This window comes from Buteo buteo, chromosome 10 (genome assembly GCF_964188355.1).
Source record: "Buteo buteo chromosome 10, bButBut1.hap1.1, whole genome shotgun sequence".
NCBI classification, from domain to species: domain Eukaryota; kingdom Metazoa; phylum Chordata; class Aves; order Accipitriformes; family Accipitridae; genus Buteo; species Buteo buteo.
This window is the reverse complement of record NC_134180.1, coordinates 27774320-27802292: the sequence shown is the minus strand read 5'-3', so window position 1 is coordinate 27802292 and position 27973 is coordinate 27774320. Positions and strand designations below refer to the sequence as shown.

At 38.2% G+C, this 27973-nt stretch overlaps 1 protein-coding gene across 1 annotated transcript; it reads left to right on the top strand.

Annotated features, from left to right (window-relative positions):
- Positions 1-24: 24 nt before the first annotated feature.
- Positions 25-27162, top strand: SH3GLB1 (SH3 domain containing GRB2 like, endophilin B1). The gene is made up of 9 exons (XM_075039082.1): positions 25-211; positions 4839-4980; positions 7635-7763; positions 9529-9662; positions 10053-10145; positions 19155-19244; positions 19779-19879; positions 25460-25691; positions 26688-27162. The coding sequence occupies exons 1-9, from the start codon at positions 140-142 to the stop codon at positions 26793-26795; spliced, it is 1101 nt and encodes a 366-aa protein (XP_074895183.1). The 5' UTR covers positions 25-139; the 3' UTR covers positions 26796-27162.
- The last annotated feature ends 811 nt before the right edge of the window (positions 27163-27973 follow it).

Sequence of the window (27973 nt, the reverse complement as noted above, 5' to 3'; positions counted from 1 at the left end):
GCAGCGGCCAATCCGCTGCGGCGCCGGGCCGGGCCTGGCACCGCCCCCCGGCGGCTCCCCACAGGGACGGGCCGGAGCGGCCGCTGCCGCCGCCGCCGCGGGTGCCCGGGCTGAGTCAGCGCCCCCTCCCCCGCCGAAGATGAACATCATGGACTTCAATGTGAAGAAGCTGGCGGCCGACGCGGGCACCTTCCTGAGCCGCGCCGTGCAGGTACGGCCCCGGTCGCCCGCTCCTGCGGGGGCCTCGGCGGGACTGGGCTTCGCCGCCGCGGCCCGAGCTGCGGGAGGTGGGCGAGGCCGCGGGCCGGCACCGCGGGGCCGGCACCGCGGGGCCGCCGCTGGCCCCGGCGCGGGGCGTTGGCCGGGGAGCTCGGCTCCGCCCTGGGCCGGGGGAGCGGCGGCCGGGAGGGGCCGGGCCGGGCCGGCGGCTGGGCCCGCCGCGGGCTTCCAGCTCTGAGGGAGCGCCAGGCCTGGCTGCGCTGGCGAGGGGTGAGCCCAGACCTCTGGCCTGGCCGGGCAGCGATGTGCTGCTGTGAGGCGCCTCCTTCTCGAGCCAGCTCCTTCCCTCGCGGGTCCCCTGCTAGCCCCGGGCTTGGCAAGACGCGGGGATTTCGGACAGCCTGGTTGCAAAACAGCTGGCCTCGGGGGGCTGGCGGGGGGGGGCTGGGGCAGCCGAAGATCAGGACAGGCAAAGAGGGGAGGAGGCTGCTGGGCTAGGGGGGGACGAGTTGGGCAGGCATGAGCTGCGGGGAAGTACGGTCGGACCTTATACGTGGAAAGGACAAAGGTGTGTCTCGCCTGAAGTAAGCTGGCGTTTTTACTGGCTGCTAAAAATGTATCCCGTTGCCTGATCGTAAAATTCGAGCTCTGGTGTGACACGTGAAAGTATCTGTCTGCTTAGGCTTTGGGGGTTTGTGTGAGCTTTAGTATCGTTTTTTAAGCTTGTTCGATAGCCCATTGTTTCTGAATCGGTCTGCCCCTTTCTTCACGCTAAGGGCACTATAATTGGCTTTTGTTTTTTAGCTGTTGTCTTGAGCCGTAATCCCCTTTCTTTATATAATCAAACCTGAACAGATTTCCTGTAGGGAGGTGGACATCCAAGCAGTGCACAGTAAACCACTTCTGTTTCTCATGAGTTCTCGCTGGGTCACAGTCAGGTTTCGAACGTGATTAAACTTCTTATCTGGTCCGATCGGTCTGATGTATTGCCCTAAATCTCAATATTCAAGCAGAACCAATGATCAGCAGCACAGCAGAGCCCTGAAAATGCAAACTCGTCAGAAAACATTGTTGTTCAAATTTAAATGAACTTAAAGCAGTCGTTGTGGCTTCTCTTTGTGATGGAGGTCTTTCCATGCTCCCCCCCCCCCGCCCCGCCCCCGGCTTCTAGGTCTACATGTTTCCCAGAGCATCTCTTCCTTTCCAGCCTCCACCCCTTTCCCTTTTCTTGCTGGACAAGAAAAAAAAGGAGATGCAGTTCACCCTTTATTGTAAGATCCTGTGATGGGATGTTGTGATTTCATCTCTTATCTTGAGTTTTTACATTTGAATCAGCTTATTGCATTAAATCTAATGTAGGTTTTTGCAGTCTGTCAGGGTTTAAAGGTGGTGTGAACTGTGGTTTACTCCACTATGTGGTATCTGTATTGTTTGTTTACATCTGAATAGCTACATTAGTTATCTGCTTAATCTAAACTAAAATTCAGTGGAAATGTGGAAGTAGTAATTTTGCTCTACCAGCTGCTACTTTCCCCTAAAACGAGAAGTTTAATGAAGCCATTGAGGGGGAGGAGCAAATCCCTAACATGTTCTTGCAAACTAACTCATGTTCTCTGTGCTACTATTGCTTCCCCTGTTTTTTTTGAAGTTACTATGTGAGGCCTACACATAATATTGATTAATTTTGTGGATTTTTTAAAAATATAATCTGGGTGTAGATTTTGTGTCCTCTAGTAAAAATTACAGTTCTGTATATTGAGTTAAACTCCTATGTTCAGGCATCACCAGATGATGTGATATGACCTGACACTAGTTGCTTTGGGATATTAGAAACAAATAACCCCACCAAACCGTATGAAACAGTTCAGCAGCATAATATGGTATGTAGGAAAAATCACTTAAAATTTCCATTTCAATTTGTAAGATGGTGAACATCTTGTTAGTGTTTCTCAGCCTTGTCAGACTTTTCTGTTACAAAGGGATTGGGGCTGTTTTACCCACAACTACCTGATATTCATGTTCCAGGAAACTTGTCCCTTCTGTGGGTGAGATTATACTGTGTTCAGACTGACATATTCTAGTTAATAATCTACAGAAAAATCAAGCTTACTGGCCATCTTCATCCAAAGTCTACCCTTCCTTCTGGCAGGCAGAAAATGCTTGAAGGAGTCATTCTCAGTCAGTCTTGCAGTAGTTGCAGTTTGTGGAACAAAGTAGTGAATGGTTATAGTTAGGGATATTTGAGGCGAAATAAATAATTTTGTAGAGTATAGTAATAAGAGTGGGAGTCCTTCCTCTTGTCAGGCTGTGTAATCGACAAGCTGCCTGCTTAGTGGTCAGGAGCGAGCTGGCCTTTTACTCTTTGGTAGCAGAAACACTTTTATTGTTCATGACTTCAACCTGAAGTTAGAGGCTTATCTTAATGTAATTTCTCCTTCTAGTAATTTTGCAGTGTCGACTTGAAATGTCTATTGGGCTGAGATAACCCAGTTGTATACAAAACAGTACAACTTCCTTCTGTGTTAGCTGGTCATATTCAGGCAACTTTTGTATATATATTTTGAATTTAATTAAGATAGTTAAATTTAATAAAGATAGATGTCTTACTGATATGATTTATTCCATCAAGTGCTTACATTAAGTATCTCGGTATGACATGTTTTAAGCTTTAATAAAAATGAAAACAAAACTCCTAGAGCTGTAATCAAAGTAGAAAATCATTAGTATCTGCCTATCTTGGAATATTTTTTCTAAGCAGAAGAAAAATTCTTGATTCATAGCACCACCTTCCTTATTTTGTTCTTATCCTTAAGTGACAGAGTAATGTCTGAAAAAGGACATAAACCAGAAAGACCAGTTCAAATTTAGGTTTCAGGATAGCTGAGATGGGAAATCAGTGGCAGCATTGTTGCATTAAACTGATGCTGGAAACCGTACTTCTGTCAAACTGTTATTTACCGTGCTGCTCAGTATTGCTAAAATCAAGTTTTTCCTTTAAGTGTATATGTCAAATCTAACATTGCAATCTTCACTAAGCAATCTTCACTGCTGAGAAGATTTGTGGAAATATTAATAGGAAAGCCCATTTTATATACAAATACTCTTCTCTGTAATTAGTAAAAAATAATTTCAAAACCATTAATATTTTATTGTGATGAATTTGTACAAAGTTTTTGAGAACAACTTAGAATACCTGACATCTTTTTTAAGGAGCCTTTTAAACGGTCATAGTAATACATCCATAAATAAACTCCATTCTTTCCTATACTGCAACCGAACTTTCTCACGAAGGCAGTTTTCTTTTATGTAGAACTGGAAATGCTCTAGCATTTATTTAGACTTTAGATGTGCATGCTATCAAAGTTAGTTTTATTTTGCATCTGATAGAAATTTAAACAAACTTGGACAATGTAATTTGCTTGTATTGTATCCTTGTTTCTTACTGCAAGTTTAAATATCCCACCAAAGAACTTGTTAAGAATGAAGTTTGACAGTCAAAAATGCTTCCAGTCCTATTATGTTCTTAATTGGTAAGCTTGTTAGGGATTTAATCATAAGCTAGGTTCTTCTGAAAATGCCTGACTTTAAACAGGCTGTGGAGAGTGGTGAGATCATCATTGTCATGAGGAACTACTGCTCTAAAGAGAGGCAGGCAAAACCCTCAGTTCCGGTTTTGCTTGGTTCCCTGATGTGAAACGTGTGGGTTCCCCCTCTCCCAGAGAACTGGGATTGAAGTACAAACTGCTTGTGGATTAATAAGAGTTGGCATGAATTTAATATCAACTGAAATGAATCATCTGCTGGATTTACTTAGCTAAATGGAGTGACATTGTATTTCATTGTCACTGAAAACACAGCTTGGAAAAGAACAGCGGAGGTCATCTTGCTGTTTCTGTAAGGCATAACAGGATCACTTATATCTAAATAGTTCATCAAAACATTAATTTGTCCTATTCTAAAGAGCAAAACACACCCCATCCCCAAAGATATATATTCCAAAACTTCCCAGAGAAGTCTGTTTTAGCTTTTTATCCTTGTCTTTAAAAGCTTTCTCTAATGTCAAATTCTAATTTAAATCTTCATGCTGAAGTTTCAACTCACTACTTTTTGTTCTGTTTGCTGCAGGCAGGATAACATTTTTTGAAACACATTAAAGGTAGCTCCAATGAGAATCTGTTGTGCCTTCAGGTTTTACTGCAGGAGAAGGGACAAAATTAATTATAAAATATACAAGATTGAAGTAATCTTTTAATGGTCTTCCTTACTGCTGGCCTCTTTCCTTTTGGCTCGTGTTTCAAAGCCAAAATTGGACAAAATGCTTCAAATGAGAACTCTCGGTACCAAGTAGAGCAGAGGATTTCTTCATAATGTTGTAAATTACCTTCCTCATCTTGGTCTGATTAATATCCTCCCGTCCCTTTTTTTTCCTGATAGTAAGGGTGTGTCGTTGAACTTAACTTTCAAATATATCCTTAGATTTTTATTGATGACTGGGTAAGGGTTATGTCTTTGAAAACATGATCTGCAGCTAATATGAATGAATAGTTACTGTCTTAAACTTGTCCTGGGGAATTATTTCTGTGAACTAACTGGGTATTTTCAACCTGTCTAACTCCTAGTTTACGGAAGAAAAGCTTGGTCAAGCAGAGAAGACTGAACTGGATGCTCACCTGGAGAACCTTCTCAGCAAAGCAGAATGCACTAAATTGTGGACAGAAAAAATAATGAAACAAACAGAAGTACTATTGCAGCCAAATCCAAGTAAGAAGCCCTTCAGGTTTTTGTTTGCAACTTTTGAATTAATAGATCTGCCAATGTAAAAGTTTACTGCAATAGGTATTGCATAAGTTATGACTAAACATAGTATTTTTAAAATACGAAGGTTGGAGTTAGGGAAAGCACATTTTGAAGAGCTACTGAGAATCAGAGGCACCGTACCAATTGCTGGTACTTCCGTAACCCTTCAAATGGGAAAAACTTTAGACAGAGCTCTTTAAACTATAGCACTGGTTCCATACTTTGGTCAGTTCTCAGGCTGACTGGTTTTTGAGGTGTTTCCAGTTTAATTGATTTTCCCACTCTAATTCCAGAAGTCTTAGGTAGCTGTAGAGCTCTGAAGTTCTTCATGGGGTAGATGCAGTGGCTTAAGAAATTTCATTACTATTTCATTACTTTAAACTGTCTGCACCATACAATTCAGCTTGAAGCAGGCAAGATGAACTTAAATGTCTGTCTTTAACAATTCCTTTGCTAAAGAATGGTTAGATTGATACACCATACTCAGGCAATTCAAAAGTTTCAAATAAATTTTCATCACTGGTGAATCTCTTACTGTAACAATAACAGAAAAAACTATGGGTGGAAGAAATGTAGTTTTCTGGTGTGTTAATTTTGTTTGTTTCTTAAATTGCTGCTATGAGTAGTAATGTTGAGGATATCAGTTTCAGACTTATATCCTACAGTTATCTGTGCCATTTGTGACAGTTGTACTAGAGTTGGCAGCTATAGGAGTTTGCTTAGTGTATAGATCTAGATTTCAAGTCAAGACCTGGTCTTTAGTCGCTGGGTGAACTACTTTTACCAAAAAAAATCGAAACCTCCTTCATGTTCGCTCAAATGATAGAATTAGAATACCGCTAATACCTCTGCACTGAAAACATAAATATTCTCCTTGTAATGATGTACTGAGTTAGTATTTATTAGCACAGGTAAACCATACACTGATAGCACTTCTCTAATGCCAAATAGATAAATTCTTTATAATGCTTATCTTAGAAGTATTATTTTGGAAGCCAGTTGCATCCTTTAGTTCTATAAAGGATGGAATTTAGTTCCATAAAAGCAGTATTTAAAAAACAAACATAAAACCCAAAACAACTAATCCTGTGGGAAGGATGCAATAGGAACTAAAAGAATATTCTGGCTCAAGTTTCAACTTTTGTCTAGGCCAGAGGAAATAGTTATCTTGTTCATTTAATTCAGTATTTGTAATAGCTATTGACTTTTTCAGAAACTTGTAATTGTAGAATATTGAATCACTAACTGAAGGCTGGTAGAACTGTGTGAGGAAGATTGAGTTGAATGATAATGTATGGTAGTATCTCAGTTATGCTGACCAGTCAATTTTCTGATGTGTAAAGATACTCAGCATTAAGCAGTGGTCTTCATCAGTGAATGTAACTTCACCTTTTTGGCAGCCTACTTGGGAGGACTATCACATGCTGTAGAGAGCTTCTTTTGGTTGTTAATAGAGCAACCGTGTCTTGGGAAGGAAAACTGCCTTTCAATCACATTTTTAATTGTACCTTTAGGTCAGACCCATGTAATAGTCCATTAATTTTGGATTACTTTTCAGTTCTTTTGTCATTTAGTAAAAAATAAATATTATGGATAGATTATCCAAATTCATTGGTTTTAATTTAATTTTTAGTTCACCCTTGGTGCCAGGGAATGTGCGGGTACCCATGTTTGTCTCTGTCGGGTTGATTTTGGTAACCTTCATGAGAGAGTAATTTAATCCAGTGCTGATTAAAGTTGTCTAATTAATAGTATTATTTTTGGTTGCATCAGAGTGGCAGGTTGATTCATTGGAGAGCTTCTTTGTGGTTGTCTGTACTATTGCAGGCTGAAATTGGTTCATACTGACAGCATAAATAAAGTGAGCTGGTTATGAAGTCAAAACAGTTGGTCAGGGAAATTGGGTGTTGTATTTGAGGAGTTTGCTATTGTAATTAACAGTGTCCCTGCTTATGTCTGTGAGGCTTTTTCACCCAAGAAGCATACTGTGGCTTAATATTATGAGAAATGGATGGATATTAATGATCGTATAGTCATGACAGGTTTTTTTGATAATTTTGCTGCTCAAACTAAGGAAAGATGGGAATACAAAATGAAACATTTTCTAGTATCTTTAGTGGTTTCTTTCAAAGCATTTCAAGGAAGCAGGGAAAGTTGGAAAGAGAGGATATAATTTCTGGGGCTACCAAACTTTCAGAATACCTTAATAGGGTACCTACAGTAGTTGTTGAACTTAATTCCTACACTTTTAATTCTAGTGAATGATTTTCACAACTTTTTCCTGGAGGGGGCAAAAAGACTGGTTTTGTTAAGAAGTAGTGTTCTATTATGCTCTTACAGGGAAGACTTCTGGACAAAATTTTGAAAAACTATAAATATGCTGATAGAAGGGAGAGGAAGAGTATAATTTTTCACTTTCACAGGTGACTCTAAGAAACACTTGAACATAGCATGACAAACATGGAATAAAGTCAGTATCTTCAAGAACAGTATCTTCAGCTTAATGTTGTTCACTTAATGTTGAGTTTAATGTTTGGATTTTGAATTTTGTTTGTTTGTTACTATTTCTAACTTGTGTTTTGAATGACAGTAATTATTTCAAATAAACATTTTTTTAGATGCCAGAATAGAAGAATTTGTCTATGAGAAGCTGGACCGTAAAGCACCAAGTCGCATGAATAATCCAGAGTTACTAGGCCAGTATATGATTGATGCTGGGAATGAATTTGGCCCAGGAACAGCCTATGGTAAGTAGAAGTAAAAGATATGTTTTGTATTGCGGAAATGAAGGGGGAAAAATGCACAGCTCTAATTTTTCTTAACAACGTAAAATGATATTTCTTGTCTTCCTCTAGATAAAACAGTTCAATTACTTTTGTATCAGTTTGAGATGACCTGCTGTATAACTTTGAGCATTAGGAGATCAATGATGAGGTTTCTATCCAAATCTAGAAATAGAACCTGCTGTTGGAATGATAACAGTCTTTGTGGATGGATAACTTTCTTACGAGAACAAATAATTCTGGAATTTGGTTTCCTCGTTAAAGGAACACACTTGCATATCTAACAACATTTATGCATTTTATTTGTGGAGTGAAAATGTTATCTGAAATTAACTTCTTTAGAAAGAAGCCTCTCTGACTTTACAGTACTACTGCTTTTCTTATTATATATTTTGCTAAAGATGAGAGTGTAGAACATAATCTAAATTTTCTTCCTTCTCCAGCAAATTTATATACCTATGATAGGCGGATTGGGGGTGCTATATCTAATGTTTTTACCCTGGCATTAGTTAGAAAGTGTAATTCTAGTGTTCTCTTAATGTTCCTGATAATAGATTTAGCTGTTAATTTAACTTAACCAACTGAAATGCATAGGTGTCTATGTATATAATATAATCTGCAATCAAAGTCTGAGTTAGCTCTCTTTAGTTGCTTTCTTCAAAATTGCAGTGGGAGGTAAAACTTTTGTTATGGGAAGAATGAGTTCTTTATATCTGGAAATAATGGTGTTCCTTTTCAAAAGAAGGAAAGTGCACTTAAAAAAAAAAAAGTAAATGTTTTATAGAAGACTTATGGACACAAAATCAATAATGGCAGGCTTTGTTCCTCTTACTTCCACGTGGTTTTATGCCGGTATCTGTGGCCTTCCTTCTGATCATCAGCCTCAAGTCTTGCTTTTTAACATCAAATAAAGTTGTACTTACAGGCACATTATCCCTTAACTTGCAGAATTTTTAGAGTTCAGGCAAGTAAAATCTATTATCATAAAGATAGATACACTGTTAGCCTTCATATGGTGACACAAAATATTTTAGTTCTCTGAAAACTTAGTGTCTTTTCTAACTCGGCCCTGTCAGTCTGTTGAAACATGATAATAATAACTATATTCTTGATACACTAACTTCAGTTTCATTACCTAGCTCACAACCAAATTTCAAAGTATTGTTCAGTTAATGTACAAATGCATATTTAGAAGTTGGAGTAGATGGGGGAGGGGATAAGCACATTATTTTCCAGTAGCTAAATGAGCTTTTTCCTTGCTACCAACGACTCTTCACTTAAACAAAAATATGGTGTCAGGGGAGGAGGTTGTTGGATTAAAATAAGTAGGTACAATATCCAGTTCTAAAATAGGTGTTCACAATGGAGCTGCCATAGTTGGTGCCATGTCTACAATGCTGTGTCTGTTCTCATTAAAATCTTGCCTTGACCTGTCACTGTTGTTAATAAAAATTGTTTGGTTTGGTGTGTGGGTTTGTTTGGTTTGGGTGGTTGTTTATTTGGGGGTGGGGTGTGTGGTGTTGTTTGGGTTTGTTGGGTTTGGGTTTTTTTGTTTTGTTTTTTTGTTTTTTTGTTTTTTTTGTAGCTGGTTTGGATTTCTTCTGAAAGCCCTTGTGATGGCATTGGCTTATCTTTCAAACCGCTGGCCTAAACTTTCCTGCCTGTAGAAACCGTTTTTTTTAACCACCTGCCTGAATTACTATGAAACTAACATTTTTTTCCTTTGCAGGAAATGCACTTATTAAGTGTGGAGAAACACAGAAGCGTATTGGGACAGCAGACAGAGAACTAATTCAAACTTCTGCTATAAACTTTCTCACTCCCCTGAGAAACTTTATTGAAGGAGACTACAAAACTATTACTGTAAGTTGAATTGTGCATTCTTTAGCATTTCACACCAATTGTAATTGTAAATCTTAAAAATGAAGTAGTAGATAATTGTGTACTATTGCTTTCCTCAAACTAAAGTAGGAAAAACTCAGGTAGAATTTGTGCCTTCAGTGTATTTTCCTTCCTTTTGACCAGGTAAAATCAAAATAATTCTGAAAACTTGCTTTTTGTAACTATTGTTCTATTAAAAGTATGTATCTTGAGTATAAAATGTGTGAGAATAATTAAGGTCTAATTCTACCTCTCTGTTTAACTGAAGAACCTTTTTGCACTTGATACTTCATTAAAAAATTTCCAAGTAGACAGGCTTTTGCTTTTGAGTATGTGTACCTATTCTCACAAACTAACCTAACTCGCTTTCAGAAAGAACGTAAACTATTACAAAATAAAAGACTAGATTTGGATGCAGCAAAAACCAGATTGAAGAAGGCAAAAGTTGCAGAAGCTCGAGCTGCAGTAAGTAGAATTTTTTTTTTTTAATTCATCCATTACTTTTAAACTTATTGGTGTATATTTATAAACTCGACTGCTTGGTTATGTTTTCAGTCCTAGTTTCTTACACTCACTATTTTTCTAGATGATACTTTGTAAGAAATGCCTCAGTGGAACACAAGGAAACAAAAGCAAATTGCTGATCAAGGTGTTAGTCATCTATTTTTAGATATTCCATCAAGTTGAACTTACTTGACTCAAGTAACTATTCTCCCCTTGTTCTGTAGTAGATGAGCCTATACTGCCAAAAATGACTTTCTACAATCTGCCAAGATGGTTGTAAATACAAATCATTCAGAGGTCAAGTTTTGGCATTTGAACCTCTACAAGCATTGAAGCATATGTATAATTACTTCCAACTGATGAACCTATCTATACTTAATTTCTCTATATCAAATATTTGTAGTTTACTCTTTCTATATTGTTTACTATTTCACACCACCAAACAGGGTGAGACTCTTAAAAAGTCGCATCTCTTAACGATTCTTATTCCCCCAAGAAATGCTTGTTCAAGGAGATTAAAATTACTATAAACTAAAAAGCTTTTGCTTTTTAAACTCTTAAAACACCTCTAAATGGAAGAACAGATGATTGTATGCATGCAATTTCAGCAGAGTACGCTTATAGTATTTTTCATAGCTATCCTTTGACTGCATTCCGAACAGCGCAGCAGGTAATGATGGGTAGTGAAGTGATTTTTCCCAGAAGGGTTAATGCAGCAGGGGTCATGTGCACGGATGCTGAGGGAATACAGGCAATGTAAGTACGCAGGGACAGAGTACCTGATGAAGAGGCAGAAGCAGGACTGTTGTATTTTCCTGGCTTTTCTAAATGGGTCACTGTCCTGAAAGATCTTAGGAGCATCATCTCTGAGACAGAGCTTTGTAGATGAAGCACCTTGCATCGTTGGGATGGTGATCCTTCTAAAAAACAATGTCATCTCTACCTGACAGTTCTGCTTCTATGTCTCAATCCTCCACGTCATGCACCCTGTCCCTGTATTTAAATTGTCTGTATTTTCTAAGTCCATGCATGCATTTCTCCTTACATTATGTAAATTTTATGCAAGAAGGTTACTTCTCTACTTGTCGAGCTTTCTTAATTTGTAAGACTAACAATGGTGAGCAAAGTAGGGTTTTGGTCAGCTAGTAGTGGAATTTGGAAGCAATGAATAGAGAAGCAATGGATAATAAACTATTCCTTTGCTCGTATTTGTTCATAGTTAAGTTTCCAAACAAAAAAAGTATTTTCATTATTAACTTCCTCTGTGGTGTGGTAGCAGGCATATACCTTACTTTCTAAAGCAATAGAAAGACCATAAGGAAATTGCCCTTGAGCTTAGTGTTAAAAGAAAGGCTCTAGATTTGAGTTTTAGTTCCATCACCAGTGTAATATCTAGAGTTTGGTGCTTGGACAAAATTATTGGCAGTTGCTGCTGCTACTACTTGCCCAGTCTTAAATAATCATAGAGCAAGTAATTCACCGATTTATGCACAAATAATTTAGTGCTGGTAGAGCATGAAACTCTAGGCCTCTTACTTCACTGCCTTGCCTATACTTCAATTTTAATTACATTTTAACAGCAGTGTGCATGTTTAAGAAGTGTTGGATTGTAGAATTCTCAGAGAAGTGAAAAAATTGCATCTCTACTTTATCCTCTGCATTATAGAAATGAGAACTAACCTGGATATAGGTGTGATGCAAATTGTTCATCTTCTGCTAGCTCACTTATTTTTGAAGGAAGATATCTGACAAACAGGGCTGAACTGATAGGTTAGCAAAGTATATTGAGTTATGATGCAGACTTTTATGTTTTACTACTTTCTTAGATAGGATAAAGTGATAAATTGTATCTATATTTGATTATTTTTTTCTGTGTTTAAAAAAAATTAAATATTTGAAATTACATTCTTCCATATTTACTATACAACTGAAGTAGCTTAGATCAGTATTTAAAATAGAAATCTAAACAGTTTTGTTTATCTATATTCTGTTCACAGTCTTGCTTAGCTTAAACTTGCAGTGTTTTGTGCCAATAATCTGGTCATCTGCTATATTCAGTGTTGTAACTTGCTTTTGTCTTTTATCTATGCACTTAAGCAACTAAACACCTCTCAGCCTGAAGAGAATAACATTATGGTAAATGTCTCTTACGTGCTCAACTTGCTGCATGTAAAATGGCTAAAGGTTTGTTGGCCTCCTGTGTTCATTCATTTTCCTATCAAATGTTTCCTCTTGCTATCCAGCTCATTTGGTCTTGTTTCAGATGTTTTCCATTCCAAACTGGATTGGTATAGTGTACTAAATACACTTATATCAGTACAACATTAGATGTTGTTTTTATCAGAATATTTCTGATAATCCGAAGTATACAGCATTATATTCTAATTTTTATGAGTTTATGAATTAGGATGCAAAGGAGTTGATTTTTTTATCACTTCTGAAATTGATTTCACCCATTGGAGGGAAAGGAATTATTTCATTCTACTGTTTTTTTAATACGAGTAGGAGTGCATTATGTGAAATAGCCAGGAATAAGTAGAAATTATTCCCTTCAAGCAATGTTTCACAAATAATCGAAACTGAATTAATAAATTAATGGCTTAACTTAGAGTACAGTATATCCTAAACTTGTTGCAACACTCATTAATGCAGCTGGTTTTAGCACCATAATTGTGAAAGTGGAAAAGGAAGGGGTTAATTAATTATGTACAACATAGACTGTGCTGTTCAGCCTGTCCTGCTTTGGGTCTTGGATCCGCACAGTATAGCGGGTCTCATCTCAATTAGTGTTCCAGATTTCTCAGTCATGATCAGATAAAAGAGCGAATAAACTTGTTTGTTACAACTTGCTTCTGCAACCTTTATACACGTTTCTTCCTACTGAAGTCCTGATTGTGTCATCTTAGAACTGCAGAAAATGAAGGCTGAAGGAGAACTGCATTACAAGAGTGAATTGGGACAGCAAACTGCAGTAATTAATTTCTGAAGTAAATTCCTTGCAGTTGTATGGTTTTGCTGTATTACTTGCTACTACTTTAATACTCAGTTTGAGATACCTCTGTAGCATTTTAAATTAAATTTAGGTTTCAGTAAGAATGCTTGTGAAATAGGAAACCAGTAATGGAATTAGCAAGAGAAATCATTCATTTGTCTGTTTCAGTCTTTACTTATGGTGTTAAAATGAGAATAGCTTTCCATAGTTTTCCAATATTTTAACACATTAAGGTAACTTAAATTCCTCCATAAGGTAATTTAGTTTGTCTCATTCATGTAATTTTCTAAGTAGTTATGTCTTCTGTTGTAATAGCCTGTTTTAAATAGATTCTTGTAACGTAGAAGTTCTACAAGTCTCATACTCTTCAGTATCTAATTTATTTCACAGATACAGTGCTATCCATACTTTTTGTAGTTTCATTGTACATGAAGTGCTTTGGGCAACTGACTTACAGTACTCCTCAATTCCCTGTGAAGTTCTGAGGACAGGAAAGTAGTTAAAAGCCTAAGTATGGTTGCATCCTGTATTAAAGTGCCACCAATGTCTCAAGTTTGTATGTTTTTATTTTTCCCCCCCTACTCTTAATGCTGACTAGATATGGGCTGAGGAGGTGACAAAAGTAAGTAAACAATTTAGAAACTGCAGAATTCTGAAACCATAGCTTGTGCTGATCTAATGTAATAAAGGATATTGCATGTTGTTGATTTCAATCTAATGCTGGCAGCCTGATGCATTACATCAGAATACACTGGTTCCCTCTGGGGCTTTTCTAACTTCACTGGTGAAACAATGCCTGGGGCTTGTTTTATAGTAAGCTGTTTCTGGCTAACTGTCACTTAGTACCACATGATTCTCATGTGACAAGACTACAGGACTTGTCTCAAAATTTACTGGTATGGCATCCTGTTAAAAATGACCTCCTAAGAATTAGCTTATCTGAAGATTTTCAGAAAGTAATCTAAACTGTCCTGAAAAACACTGTTCTTCAACTTTTACCCAGAACATGGAACAGTAACTACAATGCTGGAGTGCATGCAAGAAATTCAGAGCAAACTCTGGTTTGGAGGGGTTTTGTTTTGTTGGGTTTTTTTTTTTGTTTCACATCTTTCTCCCAGAGTCACTAGAGAATGCTGTGCTTACCTTAAGCAACTGAAGTTAGGAGGTAGGCACATCTGAAAACTGTACGTGGACTGAAGGCTGGTTCATAAATACAGCATTATCCTTGAGATGGGGGCTGCACCCTTCTCTTGTCATGCCATCCCTTGCACAAGGACAAACTCAGTGGAGCTAATGGAGTGTTAGGCAACAGCTGCTCCAGTGCCACGAGAAGGGCTGTTATCAGGCTTACTGGCTCTGACAAAGCAGTATTGGGAACAGGCTGTGAGAAGCTGTGCTAACAGTTAAGAAGAAATTTCTTAGGGGATTTCTATAGAGGAGGGGAAAAAAAAGTTAAGGGTAGCAATAGAAAGTAAGGGTAGCTGGAGGGCAGGGGCTTTGTATGGTTCTTAAAAGGGGACTAGATAGGCAGCTGTGGGAGGTGTAGGGAATTGCTATTAGAAGCTGGGATATGGAGCTTTGGGTGAAATCTTTGGGTTTGTGAGAGAAAATAAACGAAGGCTTTTTCTGTTCCAAGTTTCTCCAAGTTATGGTGCAGACAGAGGAGTATATGTGTAGAGTGTGAGAGTTTAGGGGGAAGAAGGAATTTAGAGATTGAACTGTAAAAGGAGGGTTAGGTCAGCTTTGATCCCAAAGTTTGAGAATTATTTTACTATTTAAGTAAAAATTTGGAAGCAGCAAACCTGTCTGCTGGAGTACTTGGTACTGTTTCAGGGAGAAAGTTGGCAGGGAAGCAGTATTGCTGTAACGAAAACTAATCTTGAATCTGTAAGACAATGAATAGAACTATTTGCTTTTCAGAGATGATGACAAGCAACTTTTAAGGATAGTGAAATCTAACAGATTGTGTCTTGGAGAGAAAAAGAAATAATAAAAGTGCTTAACCATAGCATAAAGGAGACTAAAAGCTTTAAATCTTGTAACAAATTACATAATTCAAGCTTCCCTTTTTTAAAAACAGAAACTATTGAGAAGAAACTGCAACATACATGTTCTGCCAAAGAAACAGTAATTCATCCAGGTTTCTAAAGGCAATCTGTCCTTCTGTGTTTGAAAGTTGGAGAAACAGATTCATAGATGTTTTCAGTTTACATCTAAGAAATGTCCCAACAAGGATTTTGGACTGTCCAGTGATCTCTAGATCAGTTAGGGGTTTTTTTTGAGTTAGAAGAATTAGAGGATGTTAAATACCTTACTATAAAACACATAGGGTGGGTACCGATATTACACACTTTATAAACATGAATTTTGTTAGGAATCTTCTGAGGTGTCTGGTGCAGTCAAGGGAAAGAGCAGAGGCTTTTAGCGTCTGTTCAGCATGTTGAGATTAGACTGGTTTTCAGCATCAAGAGGAGCTCTTCTCTTTTTGCTACGAAGGAGACAAGGAGACACAGCTATATTGGGTAGCAAGAATATATCCATTATCACTGTTTTGCTAATAGCATGTCTAATAAAACAATGTTAGGAAGGTGATTTTATTTCCTATGCTCTTATGATTGTGTGTTACCCTTTCACGACAGGATTGCACAGTATTTCTGAGAGGTCACATGTGAAATTTGGGGAGATTATGAACTTCTGAATATTCATATTCAGAAACTGGGTTCATATTCTGAACTTGGGGAGCAAGTACCATTTTGAGGGATCTTTGTGGGAGATAACCAGTGAGGCCTTCTAATTGTTCTAAAACCAAAATATGACTGCAGCTGGGGGTCACTGGAAAGTTTAGGCTTGTATTTTGAGCTCTTCATTCTGTTCAGGAACTAAGGTGATAAGGCCATAAACTTCCCAGACTGAAAGTTGGCTGGTTTTCACCTTTACTGTAAGGTATAGAGTAGTTACACTGTCCTGCTACTGTTCACCTAGCAGTACTGAAAATAGGGTTAGGCAAAACAGATTAAACACATCATCACATAGTTCAGTTTATGTAAATCTGTACAAAGCCAGTATATCAGGCTTTTGTAAAGCAATGTATTTAAAGTCAGTCTGTACTGGCTAAGTTAATACATGTTACCACATTACTTGCTTTGCCTTTTCTTATAGAAAATAGTTGATTTGCTAAAATATTGTTGAAACAAATAGAATTATTCTGATGGATATTTCCCCTTCTTATGAGTTCCTATTCTCATGTATTTACTTACCTGGCAGGAAGAAAGAAACATATTAGCAACTGTGATTTCAGAGAAGCAAGAGACTAGACTATTTATCTTCAGATAAATGGTTTACGTATGAATTTGCTGGTTTTTTAAAAGGAAATGAAAATGTTGCTAATACAGAAGGGAATGCTTTTCTTCCCCTCTTGGCTATCAGATCTGCTTTTTTCTTCTGTTTGTTCTTACATTTCTCTCAGGGATTGCCAGATGGATTTCACTGATATTAATACAGATTTAATAGGAAAATTCCAAGCAAAGAGTCTTGCCTCAACAAACTTTGAAAACCTAATTAGTTTGTAACTTGATACATACACTGCTATCTCAGTTTTAAGAAACACACAGTAGTCTATAGCTGCTTCCTCACCGTTTAATTAATGTGTAAGCCTTCCCAGCTGCAGTGACTTCAGATGGAAAAATATTTCTTGGGTAACTGCATCATTCTTCTGTGCCCATTTCTGAGATTAAGATCCTTCCATGCAACTTTTCATGTTGATTAACATTAGCGGAATGCAAGAACAGGATGTTTGCAAACACATAAAATCCTTTTGAAACCGATAGCCTATCAGTATCACCTCATGAAGCTTCCTGAAAATATATTTTCTTACTCCGTTTTGTTGAGAACAGTAACTGTTGTGTCTTGGACTTAATGTAGGTTTTTGCCTTTGCGTTTGCTTTTTAGAAACAAGCTACTAAATGCATATAAGCATTGAGGCAAGGTAGTCCAGATTCCAGGCTGAGGACATTCTGTCTTGGAACAGTAAATCTTAGCTATTACAACACATTTTTATGTATTTGTGTGTTTGAGTCCTTCCACGCGTCCGTCCCCCTCCCCCCCAAGTACTCTAAAGTAATTTTGGCTTGTGCTAGATGGAAGTCCTTTAAAACTGCTATAATATTGTCAAATTATTTTTAAAATGTTGATAATGATATGTAACATGGAATAAATTTTAATTATTTAAATATGAAACTTTAATCAATTTAATAGAAATTTTACTCTAATTGAAGTTAGAACATTTGCTATAGTTCGGATTTATTTATTTTTAGAGACACCTCAATTACAAGCTCCAGAAATAGTTGTAGTAGCTTGGTGGCTAGTATGAGACATTAATTTATGAAATACCTTCTTAACATTGAATATTGATGTACAGCTGGCGGCCATGCAGTTACCTGATAAAAATAATGTGAGGTTTACCCTAAATTATTTGGTCAGAGCCCTGTTAACTTCAAATATGGAAAAAATTTACATTGTACTTGGCTGCCACTGTGTGGTGGGTTGACCCTGGCTTGGAAGCCAGGTGCCCACCAACGCTGCTTTGTCACTCGCCCGTCCTCAGCTGGACAGGGGAGAGAAAATACAACAAAAGGCTTGTGGGTTGAGAATAAGGGCAGGGAGAGATCGCTCACCAATTACTGTCACGGGCAAAACAGACTCAGCTTGGGGAAAATTAACTCAATTTATTGCCAATCAAACCAGAGTAGGGTAATGAGAAATAAAACCAAATCTTAAAACACCTTCCCCCCACCCCTCCCTTCTTCCTGGGCACAGCTTCACTCCCAAATTCTCTACCTAGCCCCCCACTAGCATTGCAGGGGGACAGGGAATGGGGGTTGCAGTCAGTTCATCACACGTTATTTCTGCTGCTTCATCCTCCTCAGGGGCAGGACTCCTCACACTCTTCCCCTGCCCCAGCGTGGGGTCCCTCCCACGGGAGACAGTTCTCCACGAACTTCTTCAACGTGGGTCCTTCCCGTGGGCTGCAGTTCTTCACAAACTGCTCCAGCATGTGTCCCTTCCACGCCATGCAGTCCTTCAGGCACAGACTGCTCCAGCGTGGGTCCCCCACGGGGTCACAAGTCCTGCCAGAAAACCTGCTCCAGCGTGGGCTCCTCTCTCCACAGATCCGCAGGTCCTGCCAGGAGCCTGCTCCAGCGCGGGCTTCCCACAGGGTCACAGCCTCCTTTGGGAACCCACCTGCTCCGGTGTGGGGTCCTCCATGGGCTGCAGGTGGAGATCTGCTCCACCGTGGACCTCCCTGGGCTGCAGGGGCACAGCCTGCCTCACCGTGGTCTTCCCCACGGGCTGCAGGGGAATCTCTGCTCTGGCACCTGGAGCATCTCCTCCCCCTCCTTCTTTGCTGACCTGGGGGTCTGCAGGGCTGTTTCTCTTACATGTTCTCACCGCTATCACTGATGGGCTCAGCCTTGGCCAGCAGCAGGTCCGTCTCAGAGCCGGCTGGTATGGGCTCTGTCAGACACAGGGGAAGCTTCCAGCAGCTTCTTACAGAAGCCACCCCTGTAGCCCCCCTCCACTACCAAAACCTTGCCATGTAAACCCAATACACACTACTATACTGACAGAAGCCCTGGTGAAGACACTGTTGTGCCAATGAACACTTGGTTTGTTATTGGGAGAGGTGGGGTAGTACCACTGGCAGAAAAATGCCTTCCTTTTGCGTACATTGACTCTACGTGGTAGGTGTCTGATGATAAAACTGTTTGTTGTGTACGTAGGGCCTCAACATTTCTGAACCCCAAATGCAGTTACGCTTTTTGCCTAGTAAAGGTCTGCAAAGAAAAAGCACATTTCAAATACCTAAGCTTGTGATTAATGCATTTGTATGAGTAGCTGAGAATCAAATGGAACTGTTGAAGTCAGAAAGTGTAACAGAGCGCAATGTACAAATACTTAATGTGCATCCTTACTTTTAGTCTGAACAGGAAGTACGAATTACTCAGAGTGAATTTGACCGTCAAGCAGAGATTACCAGACTTCTGCTGGAAGGAATTAGCAGCACACATGTGAGTACCCAAAAAGGGTATAGGGGGAAAGTCAAAATCAGGGCACTTTCTAAAAATAACTACAGTAAGCTGCTTGGGATCTTTGGGCTACGAGTTTTCACTTAAGTGTGTTAAAGCATCAAACCATGTTCTTTTATTTTTTGAATTCTAGTTAAGTATCCACTGAATTTAACTTTACTCTCCCATTAACCTTAAGCATGCAGGATCTTTCATTTTTATCCTTTAAACTCAGTTTCCCATTCATCAGATCAACTGAATGTTGAAACTACAAAAATGTGCTAAAATATTTATTCTCTTATGGAAACAACATAGGTAAATGGCATGATGTTTGTACAGCACCTATTTTTTGTGCTCAAATATGTTAATTTTTGTGACTTTTTATCCCATTTCAGCGGTAAATCCAGGCACTGTGCGTATGTGGCATAAATCCCTATATGCCAATATTGGAATTAGCATCTGACTAGGAGACCAGATATTCTAATGCAGTATGGTGTTTTTACAGACTAAAAACTTGAATTCTTTACTGTATTGTAGGCACATCATCTTCGCTGTCTGAATGATTTTGTTGAAGCTCAGATGACCTATTATGCACAATGTTACCAATACATGTTGGATCTCCAGAAGCAACTTGGAAGGTAGAAACACTATAAAAACTTCAGAAAAAACCAGTTTTTTCTAAGTGCTTATGAATAGTAGGAAAACTTAGGTGGATATAAGTGGTGAACACACAGGTATGCTGGACCGAAAGGAAATATCTGTTCTCAGGTAATTAATATGTAATTACCACAGTGCAACTACTTCCCTAAGCCTACATACAGCACTAATGCCTTTTGAGGGTTGATTTACTGAGATTTTGTGTATTTTGTAATTGAGGAAGGTAAGCCCATGGTAACCTCATTTAATGGCACAAAAAGGAATTTCTAGAGATTTACTTGTAATCATTCAGTTTTCTTATGCTTCATGCTACAAAACCGCTACACAAGGTGGGAAAAGATTTTGTACTGCCTGTAAATTCCTGTTACATCTTAATTTGCTACAGGGTACTACCTGATTTTCAATGAAACTGTATTGTCCACTGTAAGTGAGTTGCCAGCATGGGTATTGTATCTAGGGAGAAATGTAATTTATAATATCTATAATTACTAATCCAAAGCACTCACAGTGGAATAAGCAAGTTTGTCTGGTTTTACTGTTTAGTGGGTTTAGTATTTTTAAATTAAGAGAAGAAACTGTCTGACATTGGTTGTGTTCATAGTCCTTTTTATGTGATTGGTGGTGATGTAGAGATCTACATACTTACTTTTCATAAAGGATCTACATACTTACTTTTCATAAAGTTTCCTGTCCTGGTTTCAGCCGGGATGGAGTTAACTGTCTTCCTAGTAGCTGGTACAGTGCTATGTTTTGAGTTCAGTATGTAAAGAATGTTGATAACACTGATGTTTTCAGTTGTTGCTCAGTAGTGTTTAGACTATCCTCGGGGATTTTTCAGCTTCTCATGCCCAGCCAGGGCACCTGACCCAAACTGGCCAATGGGGTATTCCATACCATGTGACGTCCCATCTAGTTTAGGAACGGGGAAGGGGGGGGGCAGTGATTCGCTGCTGGGGGACTGGCTGGGTGTCGGTCGGCGGGTGGTGAGCAATTGCCCTGCGCATCATTTGTACATTTCAATCCTTTTATTACTTACTGTTGTCATTTTATTAGTGTTATCATTATCATTATTAGTTTCTTCTTTTCTGTTCTATTAAACCGTTCTTATCTCAACCCAGGAGTTTCACTTCTTTTCCCGATTTTCTCCCCCATCCCACTGGATGGGGGGGGAGTGAGTGAGCGGCTGCGTGGTGCTTAGTTGCTGGCTGGGGTTAAACCGCGACGTTTCCCTATTCTAATTTTTCTTCACAAATCACCATTTCTTAGGGTTATACCAGACCACATTCTTTAGGTGCGCATATGCATTGAAGGATTGTCTGTACTTGGAAGTTTACTGTAGTGTCTATTCTAAATAACTGTCTCTATAAAGCATCTCTGTTTATGTTTTTCATGACAAGGAAGTAAAAACAAAAGTGTTCTTGAGTTGTGTCCTTTTCCTGACTTGCAACTTCCTGTGGCGTTTGATTTCCTTTCCTCAGTTTAAAACTGTGATTTCAAAAAAAAGCCACATCTTTTTTGGTAGTGCATAAATGCAAGTTGTAGAATTGATAGCTTGAAAAGAAACATTTACTGGATTAAGGACAAGTGTCTCTTAAATTAGAAATTAAGTATATTTAGTATATTTATTATACAGAAGTATATTTACACAACTATTTTGAGAGAATGTTTTTAAAATCTGTACAGAAAGCTTTAAGCATAATACCTTAACCTAAGGAAAAATGTATTCCTCTTTAAAATCTCTTGATTTAGGATGTACAGCATGTCCAGAACAGCTGTCTTTGTTTAAAATTTGTGTAAACTGCTACCAGGTATAAAAAAGTATATTTGAAGAAAATACTGCCTTTAGGAAAACAGAAGGATTTATCTTTCTGTGGCTGTGATCCGATTAGTAGTTTTTGATAAAATTACTATGACTTCTAGAAGACCAGAAGAATGGAAGCTTTACAAAATCCTAAATGCCTCAAACAGCCAAATGAGTTTCTCTGCCTGTGTGGACTAAACAGTAGTGGTATTAAATCTTGGGTGTGTCTTTCCTTCCTTGCGCAAGGAAGTCCCACTGAACTGTAAGAGAGCACTGGGACAGGGTCTCAAGTTGCGCTCCATGCTTTGGAAGAGTTCCTGGGATTATAGGCATATAGTGCATAGCACTTGCATTAAATAAACAGACAAGCAGGATATGCGTAGTGTTCTTTCTATGTTACGCGTAGGCAGATATAGCACCAAATAAATAGTTTAGGCAGCTCAGCTAGATTTTGCTGGTATTTGCCAGCACTCTTGGTTAACAAGGGATATATAGTGCTGAGTTACACATGTTCTTTTCACACATCTAAGAATGACATTGTGCCATATTTTCATATGAAAGCCAAGAGCTGTGAGGGACTTATTTTTATTTTGAAGTTGTTGGTGGACCAGAAGTGTTCAGCCTCTAGGTGGGATAGTTTGTTGCTTGAAACAGAAACCTGGTTCTCAGAATAGTTGCATACTATATGTTTTACCTGGGTCAGAATCTAGGGCATAAACCTTAACCTGGTTCACACTGAGACTATTCAAGTTCCAAAGCTGAGTACTGATTTTCCTGATGTACTTTCCAGAGTCAGCTGTAGGGAAGGTGGGGGAAAAAATTTCAGTTCTCTTTATAAAAATAGACATGGTTTTATGGGTGTTTCTCTTCAGTGCAGCACCAGCTGCTTATCCCTCTACTGCCTCCCCCTCCAGTGGGGCTGCTTAAAGAATCAAATCTCCCGGGTTAAAAGCAATCTCTCTTCTTCTTTTTTTTTTTTTTTTAGTTCCTCAGAAGGAACTAAACAAATCTATTTCAAATATCCTGGTACTCTGGCTGCTTTTCTTGCTGATAACTGCTTTTGCTCTGAATTTTCTCAGCTTCCCTGACAGCAAAGCCTAAGCTTTGGCATCATTATTTTTTTTTTTTTTCAAATTATCCATTACTAGTCCCCTACTCTACAAGCTGTGAAACTCCTGCTGCTCAAGTGCTCAAAACAAATCCCAGACAACCTCCGTATAGCTGAAGTTTTCCAGTAACATGCCTACATGTGGCTTTGCAAAAAGAACGGGACTTAATGCTTTACTTACTGATTGACACAGCAGTTACAAAGCTTTGGCTTTCTTTTCCACTACCTGTACAAACCAGTGACCCTTTGAATTGAGCAGAATGATTTACAAGTAATTACTGTGTTAACAGCTAACAGGTTTAGCAGTGTACTAAACAGTAATTTAGCAATATTGAGAAACAGCTGATTGTCATTTAAAATTAAATCCCTCTGAATGCCAACTAATCAAGTAATAAATATATCATGAGGCACAGCTGAGTTATCTCTAAAAAAAAAAAAGTGTGGTTTAGTTTTTCCTCCCTTTGTTTTGCTCATTTGATTTGTTCAGCAAACATGGTGAACTGGTTTGAGAAACTAATCTGGCAAATGAAAAAAAAATTTTTTTTTGGTGGAGTTGCAGTCTTCTTGGTGAGTTGAACCAGGTCTTTATGATCAAATGAAGTGAAGGTAAGCCAGAGGGGGAAGTGGGGCTTCCTTGTTTTGACAGTAGTAAACTGCTAATTAAACTCACACCAGTCTCCTGAAAGTCTACCCAATTCTTATATGCAATTCAGTCTAACTGTGAAGGGGCTAGTTCTGTCCTTCATAATATATTCCTGCTGTTTCCCTTCAGTCAGATATAACAGTAGCGTGCCTGCAAAGTGAACTTGTTTAACAAGCTGTTCTGATGGACAATTAGCAATCTTCTTGATGATTTTTGTTAGATCAGATTGTTGAAACAAATCAAAACCAACGGATTGCTAGATCTGATTCAAATGACAGAGAATGAACATTTATGCAAAAAAGGAGTAGAGGAGTGGATCCACTCTGTTTGGTGGCAGTGTAAATTTACCAGATTAAGTATCGTGTGAAACTGTAAATTTGTGTGCAGTACTGCTGCAGCCAATACAGACTTGAGCTGCCTTAATTCCACCTATGTACATGGCCACGTGATCCAAAAATTAGTTGCTGTATTGATAGATTTAGTTTTCACCTACATCAGCTCCCTAAACTAGCTCCTTTTATGATTATATGAGCACCAGTAATGCTGCAGACATTGTTGTGGGAATATACTGATCTTGATTTATATGGTTAAAGTTGTCACTGAACTGCATCTTCAAGAACTTAACTGGGGAGCATAGGTGGGAAGGGATGAGATGAGACGAGACTGTGTTTTCTGACAGATTCATACACACAATATGAATAGATCTTCATTATGTCAAAAGAGTAGGCAAAAAAAGAAGAGGGGTAATACGTCAACACCCCAGGTGTTAATGAAAAAGTATCTATGTAGAAGTTATATGTGGGAATTGACTGACTAGTTGATGTGTAGTCAAAAGCATGGAAGGAAATGCAGCTACAGTTCCACGTCATCCTGACTCAGTCTGTGTTCTACTTGCTGACCCTTTTTTACTTCATCAGCTCCACCACTTTTCAAAACCTTCATTGACCTGCTTTTAAGGTAGAATCAGATGAGTGCTGGAACAAAGTAAGGCAGCAGAGGGACAAGGAATTGACTACATCAACTGCTAAATAAATAAGTTTAGTTTGCCATGGAACTGCATCCCAGGTTGTAGGGCAGAGTGACATGAGACAATCTCACGGCTCATCGTTGCCCCCCCTGCTGTTCCATTCCCCCTACTCCACTGCCCTGAAATCTCTTGCTTCTGTGTTCTTTCTGCTCCTTCCACTTTTCAGCCATGTTACTCTGTCCTTTCCCTTGTATCTGCTCTGGCTCTCATCACAGTTTTTAGTAATTCAGCTCATTAACTTAGCAGAAGATTATACACTTTTTTTTTTTTACCCCCCCTTTTTTTTTTTTTCCAGGCGGGTTAATGAGTTAAATTGACTTCATAGAAGGGTCTGGCAAGCACTACAGCTGGCAGTAGAACAAGCAGCAGCTTGACCTAGAAAGAAGGGGATTAAGTTGATATAAGTTCATCTTTAGTGTAAGAAATATTTTTGGTTTACAGCTTGCAGTTAGCTGAATCAAAGAACTGATTTAGATTACAAAAATAGTTGTGATTTTTCTTCTTCTTTCAGAGGGAGGCTGTGTTTTTAACCCGCATAATTCCCTGATCTGGTTCACCAGCACAATCTTTTGTGTAGCCACATAATTGAGGAATAAGCAGGAGGAGGTGGAGGCTACTTTTACTGGCAGAGCTGTCAAAAGAAATGTTGATTAAAATACAGTCTGAATTAAGTCTGACCAACAGTGCTTTCCTGGTTTTGCCTTTTTTTTTTTTTTTTTTTTTTTTAAAGGCAATTATCAAGTTTTTTTACGGTGTTAGTATTTCTTTTAAAGTATATTGGTTTGATTTATACTACAGGTCAGGAACATGTATCTTTATTTAGGTTTATACAAATATCAGTGCTGTTCTGTTACTACTGTCTACTGGTGTTTATTCTGTAGCTGATAAAAGCAAGAATGCTAATTTAGGCATGGAGGCATGTATAACTCCCCATGTAGAACTGATTCACTCACAAGTCTTTTCGTTTTGTTTTCTCCCACAGCTTTCCATCTACTTTCCTCTCTAACAATAATCAGTCTTCCTCAACTCCTGTGCAGAGTGTTTCTACTCCGTCAGTCTTGGCCTCAGCCTCTGCTTCATTGACTTCAGTAAGCAATTCAATAGTTACTTCAGGCATCAGTGAACTGAAGTCATCAAGTGGCAGCAGAAAAGCTAGAGTTCTCTATGATTATGATGCTGCCAACAGCAGTGAATTATCACTACTTGCAGATGAGGTAAGTGTTTTCTATGTACCTTGATAATTTAAAAGTAAAATTAGAATGCTTGTGACTAGCCAGCGAAGATGTGCTACGTCAAGAAATCTGTGTAGTTGATTTTTTTAATTAAACTTCAATAGTACTCTTAGAGCATTGTCCTGTACTTATATACCCTAATATTCTGTAGTGAGAATTAACATTTGTTACACCAGCCTAGCTTGCAAGAGCATTTGCTAGACAATCAAGGTGCAATTCTGCTGTCTACTTTTTAGTACACCTTTAGCACTGTTATCGATACAGTTAGTCTTTCAAACATTAAATACTGCAATTTGGGAAGAATATGAAAATACAACTGCTTCTTGTTTTGATGGTGATGGTTGTGCTGTGTTTATTCCCTTTCCAATTCAATTGTGCTGTTAAGTCAGAGAGTCTATGCAAAGCAGGCGGAGATATACAATAAAGCAGAGTGCTGGAACAGAGTTCCACCTGGTAATGTGACTGTAGCTTAACCCTGAAGATGACCATCCACAAAAAAATTTTCAGACTTTTTGTTTTTTTCAGTATGCATTACTTAAACATTTCTATTTGACTTTTTTCTTATCTAGACAGTGATTTAGGTAGAAGCTGTGGCCTAAGATTTCTGTTAAGATGTAGCACATCAACACTGTCTGTCATGCATTTGAAGATCCAACAAACTTTCATTTAATTGCCTGTTAAAGTTGATAGCAATGTACAAGATTTATAGATTAAAAAAAATAGAAAAGAAAGAGTAATTAATAAAATTTCATCAGGAAAAAAAAGGGACTTTAAAATGTTCTACTATATCTAATTCTTTTCAATGGACCAGTGAAATAATTTTTATGAGCACTAGATTAAGTTCCATGGATGCTCATATTAAATGCTCTATATAACTTGGTTAATCTCAATTCTAAGACCTTGGAAATCACATGAAGGTAGACTGTAATTTTTTTCCAGGCAAGGAAAGGTTATAATTATGTGTTTCTGTTTTTTTAGGTGATAACAGTGTACAGTATCCCTGGCATGGATTCAGACTGGCTGATGGGTGAAAGGGGAAATCAGAAAGGCAAAGTGCCTATTACTTATTTAGAACTGCTGAACTAAATGGTTGGCCTGAATAAAGACTGTCAATTATGGCGACACATATTTATATACAGTTAACGTTCTGTAAGCAGGTTTAAGTGTCTTCCATGTTATTGTCTTGAGGGACAAATACCAGCCATTACAAACTGGCTTTTCTGCCAGCATGGTTGCATGGTAAATACTCTATTCAAACTTAATGTGTTTAAAGCTTTTACTTCATGTGCCAAGAACATGTTTCCTACAGATTTGTTTCTACTGAAGTTTTCACTAATACAAGCTTCTACTTTTGAGTAATCTAGATTGAAAGCAGGAAGGTACTGTTTTCTACTGAAATTTTTCATTAATGGCAAAGCTTTTCTTCACATAAAATAAACTTATTGTGAACTGATGCAGGTGTAATGCACGTTATTTGAATAACCAAAACCAAATGTGAAATGTAAACCTTAAAGAAGTCCATATGGTTCTGTTCCCAACACCTGTGGTGCTCAAATGTGCTGACGCATATATGGCTATCTGCTGAGTAACTTGTGCATTTAATCACCCTTGAAAAATGAAAACAGTTGTGTTCTCTCTGTTGAAAATTTAAGGCAAATTGCTAGTATGTTGAGGTTTTAAACTGCACCTAGGTGAATTGACACAAGCTAGTGACATATGTTCTGACTTGTTTTTAATCTTGCCTTGTATTTTTTCCCTTTAATTGCTTTCCAGAAAAGAGGCTAATTCAGTTTGATTAGTAATTATTAAGATACTTTCAACTGCAGATCAGCCTTTATGTTAAATTAAGCACTGCATTTTGCTAACCAAATATGTACTGTCTCTCTACATTTAAGTAGTTCTATAGATGAGCATACATTTGTTCAGATTATAGATTTTAATGAAAATCTGCTTCCACAATTCTTATGCAACAGTTTATTGTCATGTTCTAATTGGATTCAATTAGTGTTACACTTTTTTTTTTGCAAGAGGACCTCCTTTAAATATGTGGGATGGAAAAAAATGTTTTGAACCTAAAAATGGCTTTAACAAAGGTAGTATTATTTGCAAATAACGTAACTTTTCCCTAAACATTGCACCCTTTAATGTTTCATAAATAGCAAATTTTTTTAAGGTGATAAAAAGATTAAAAGACTAGATTGAGGGGAATCTCTCTTATTTTTTTTTCCCTTTTTTTTCTTTTTTCTTTTTTTCTTTTTTCTTTT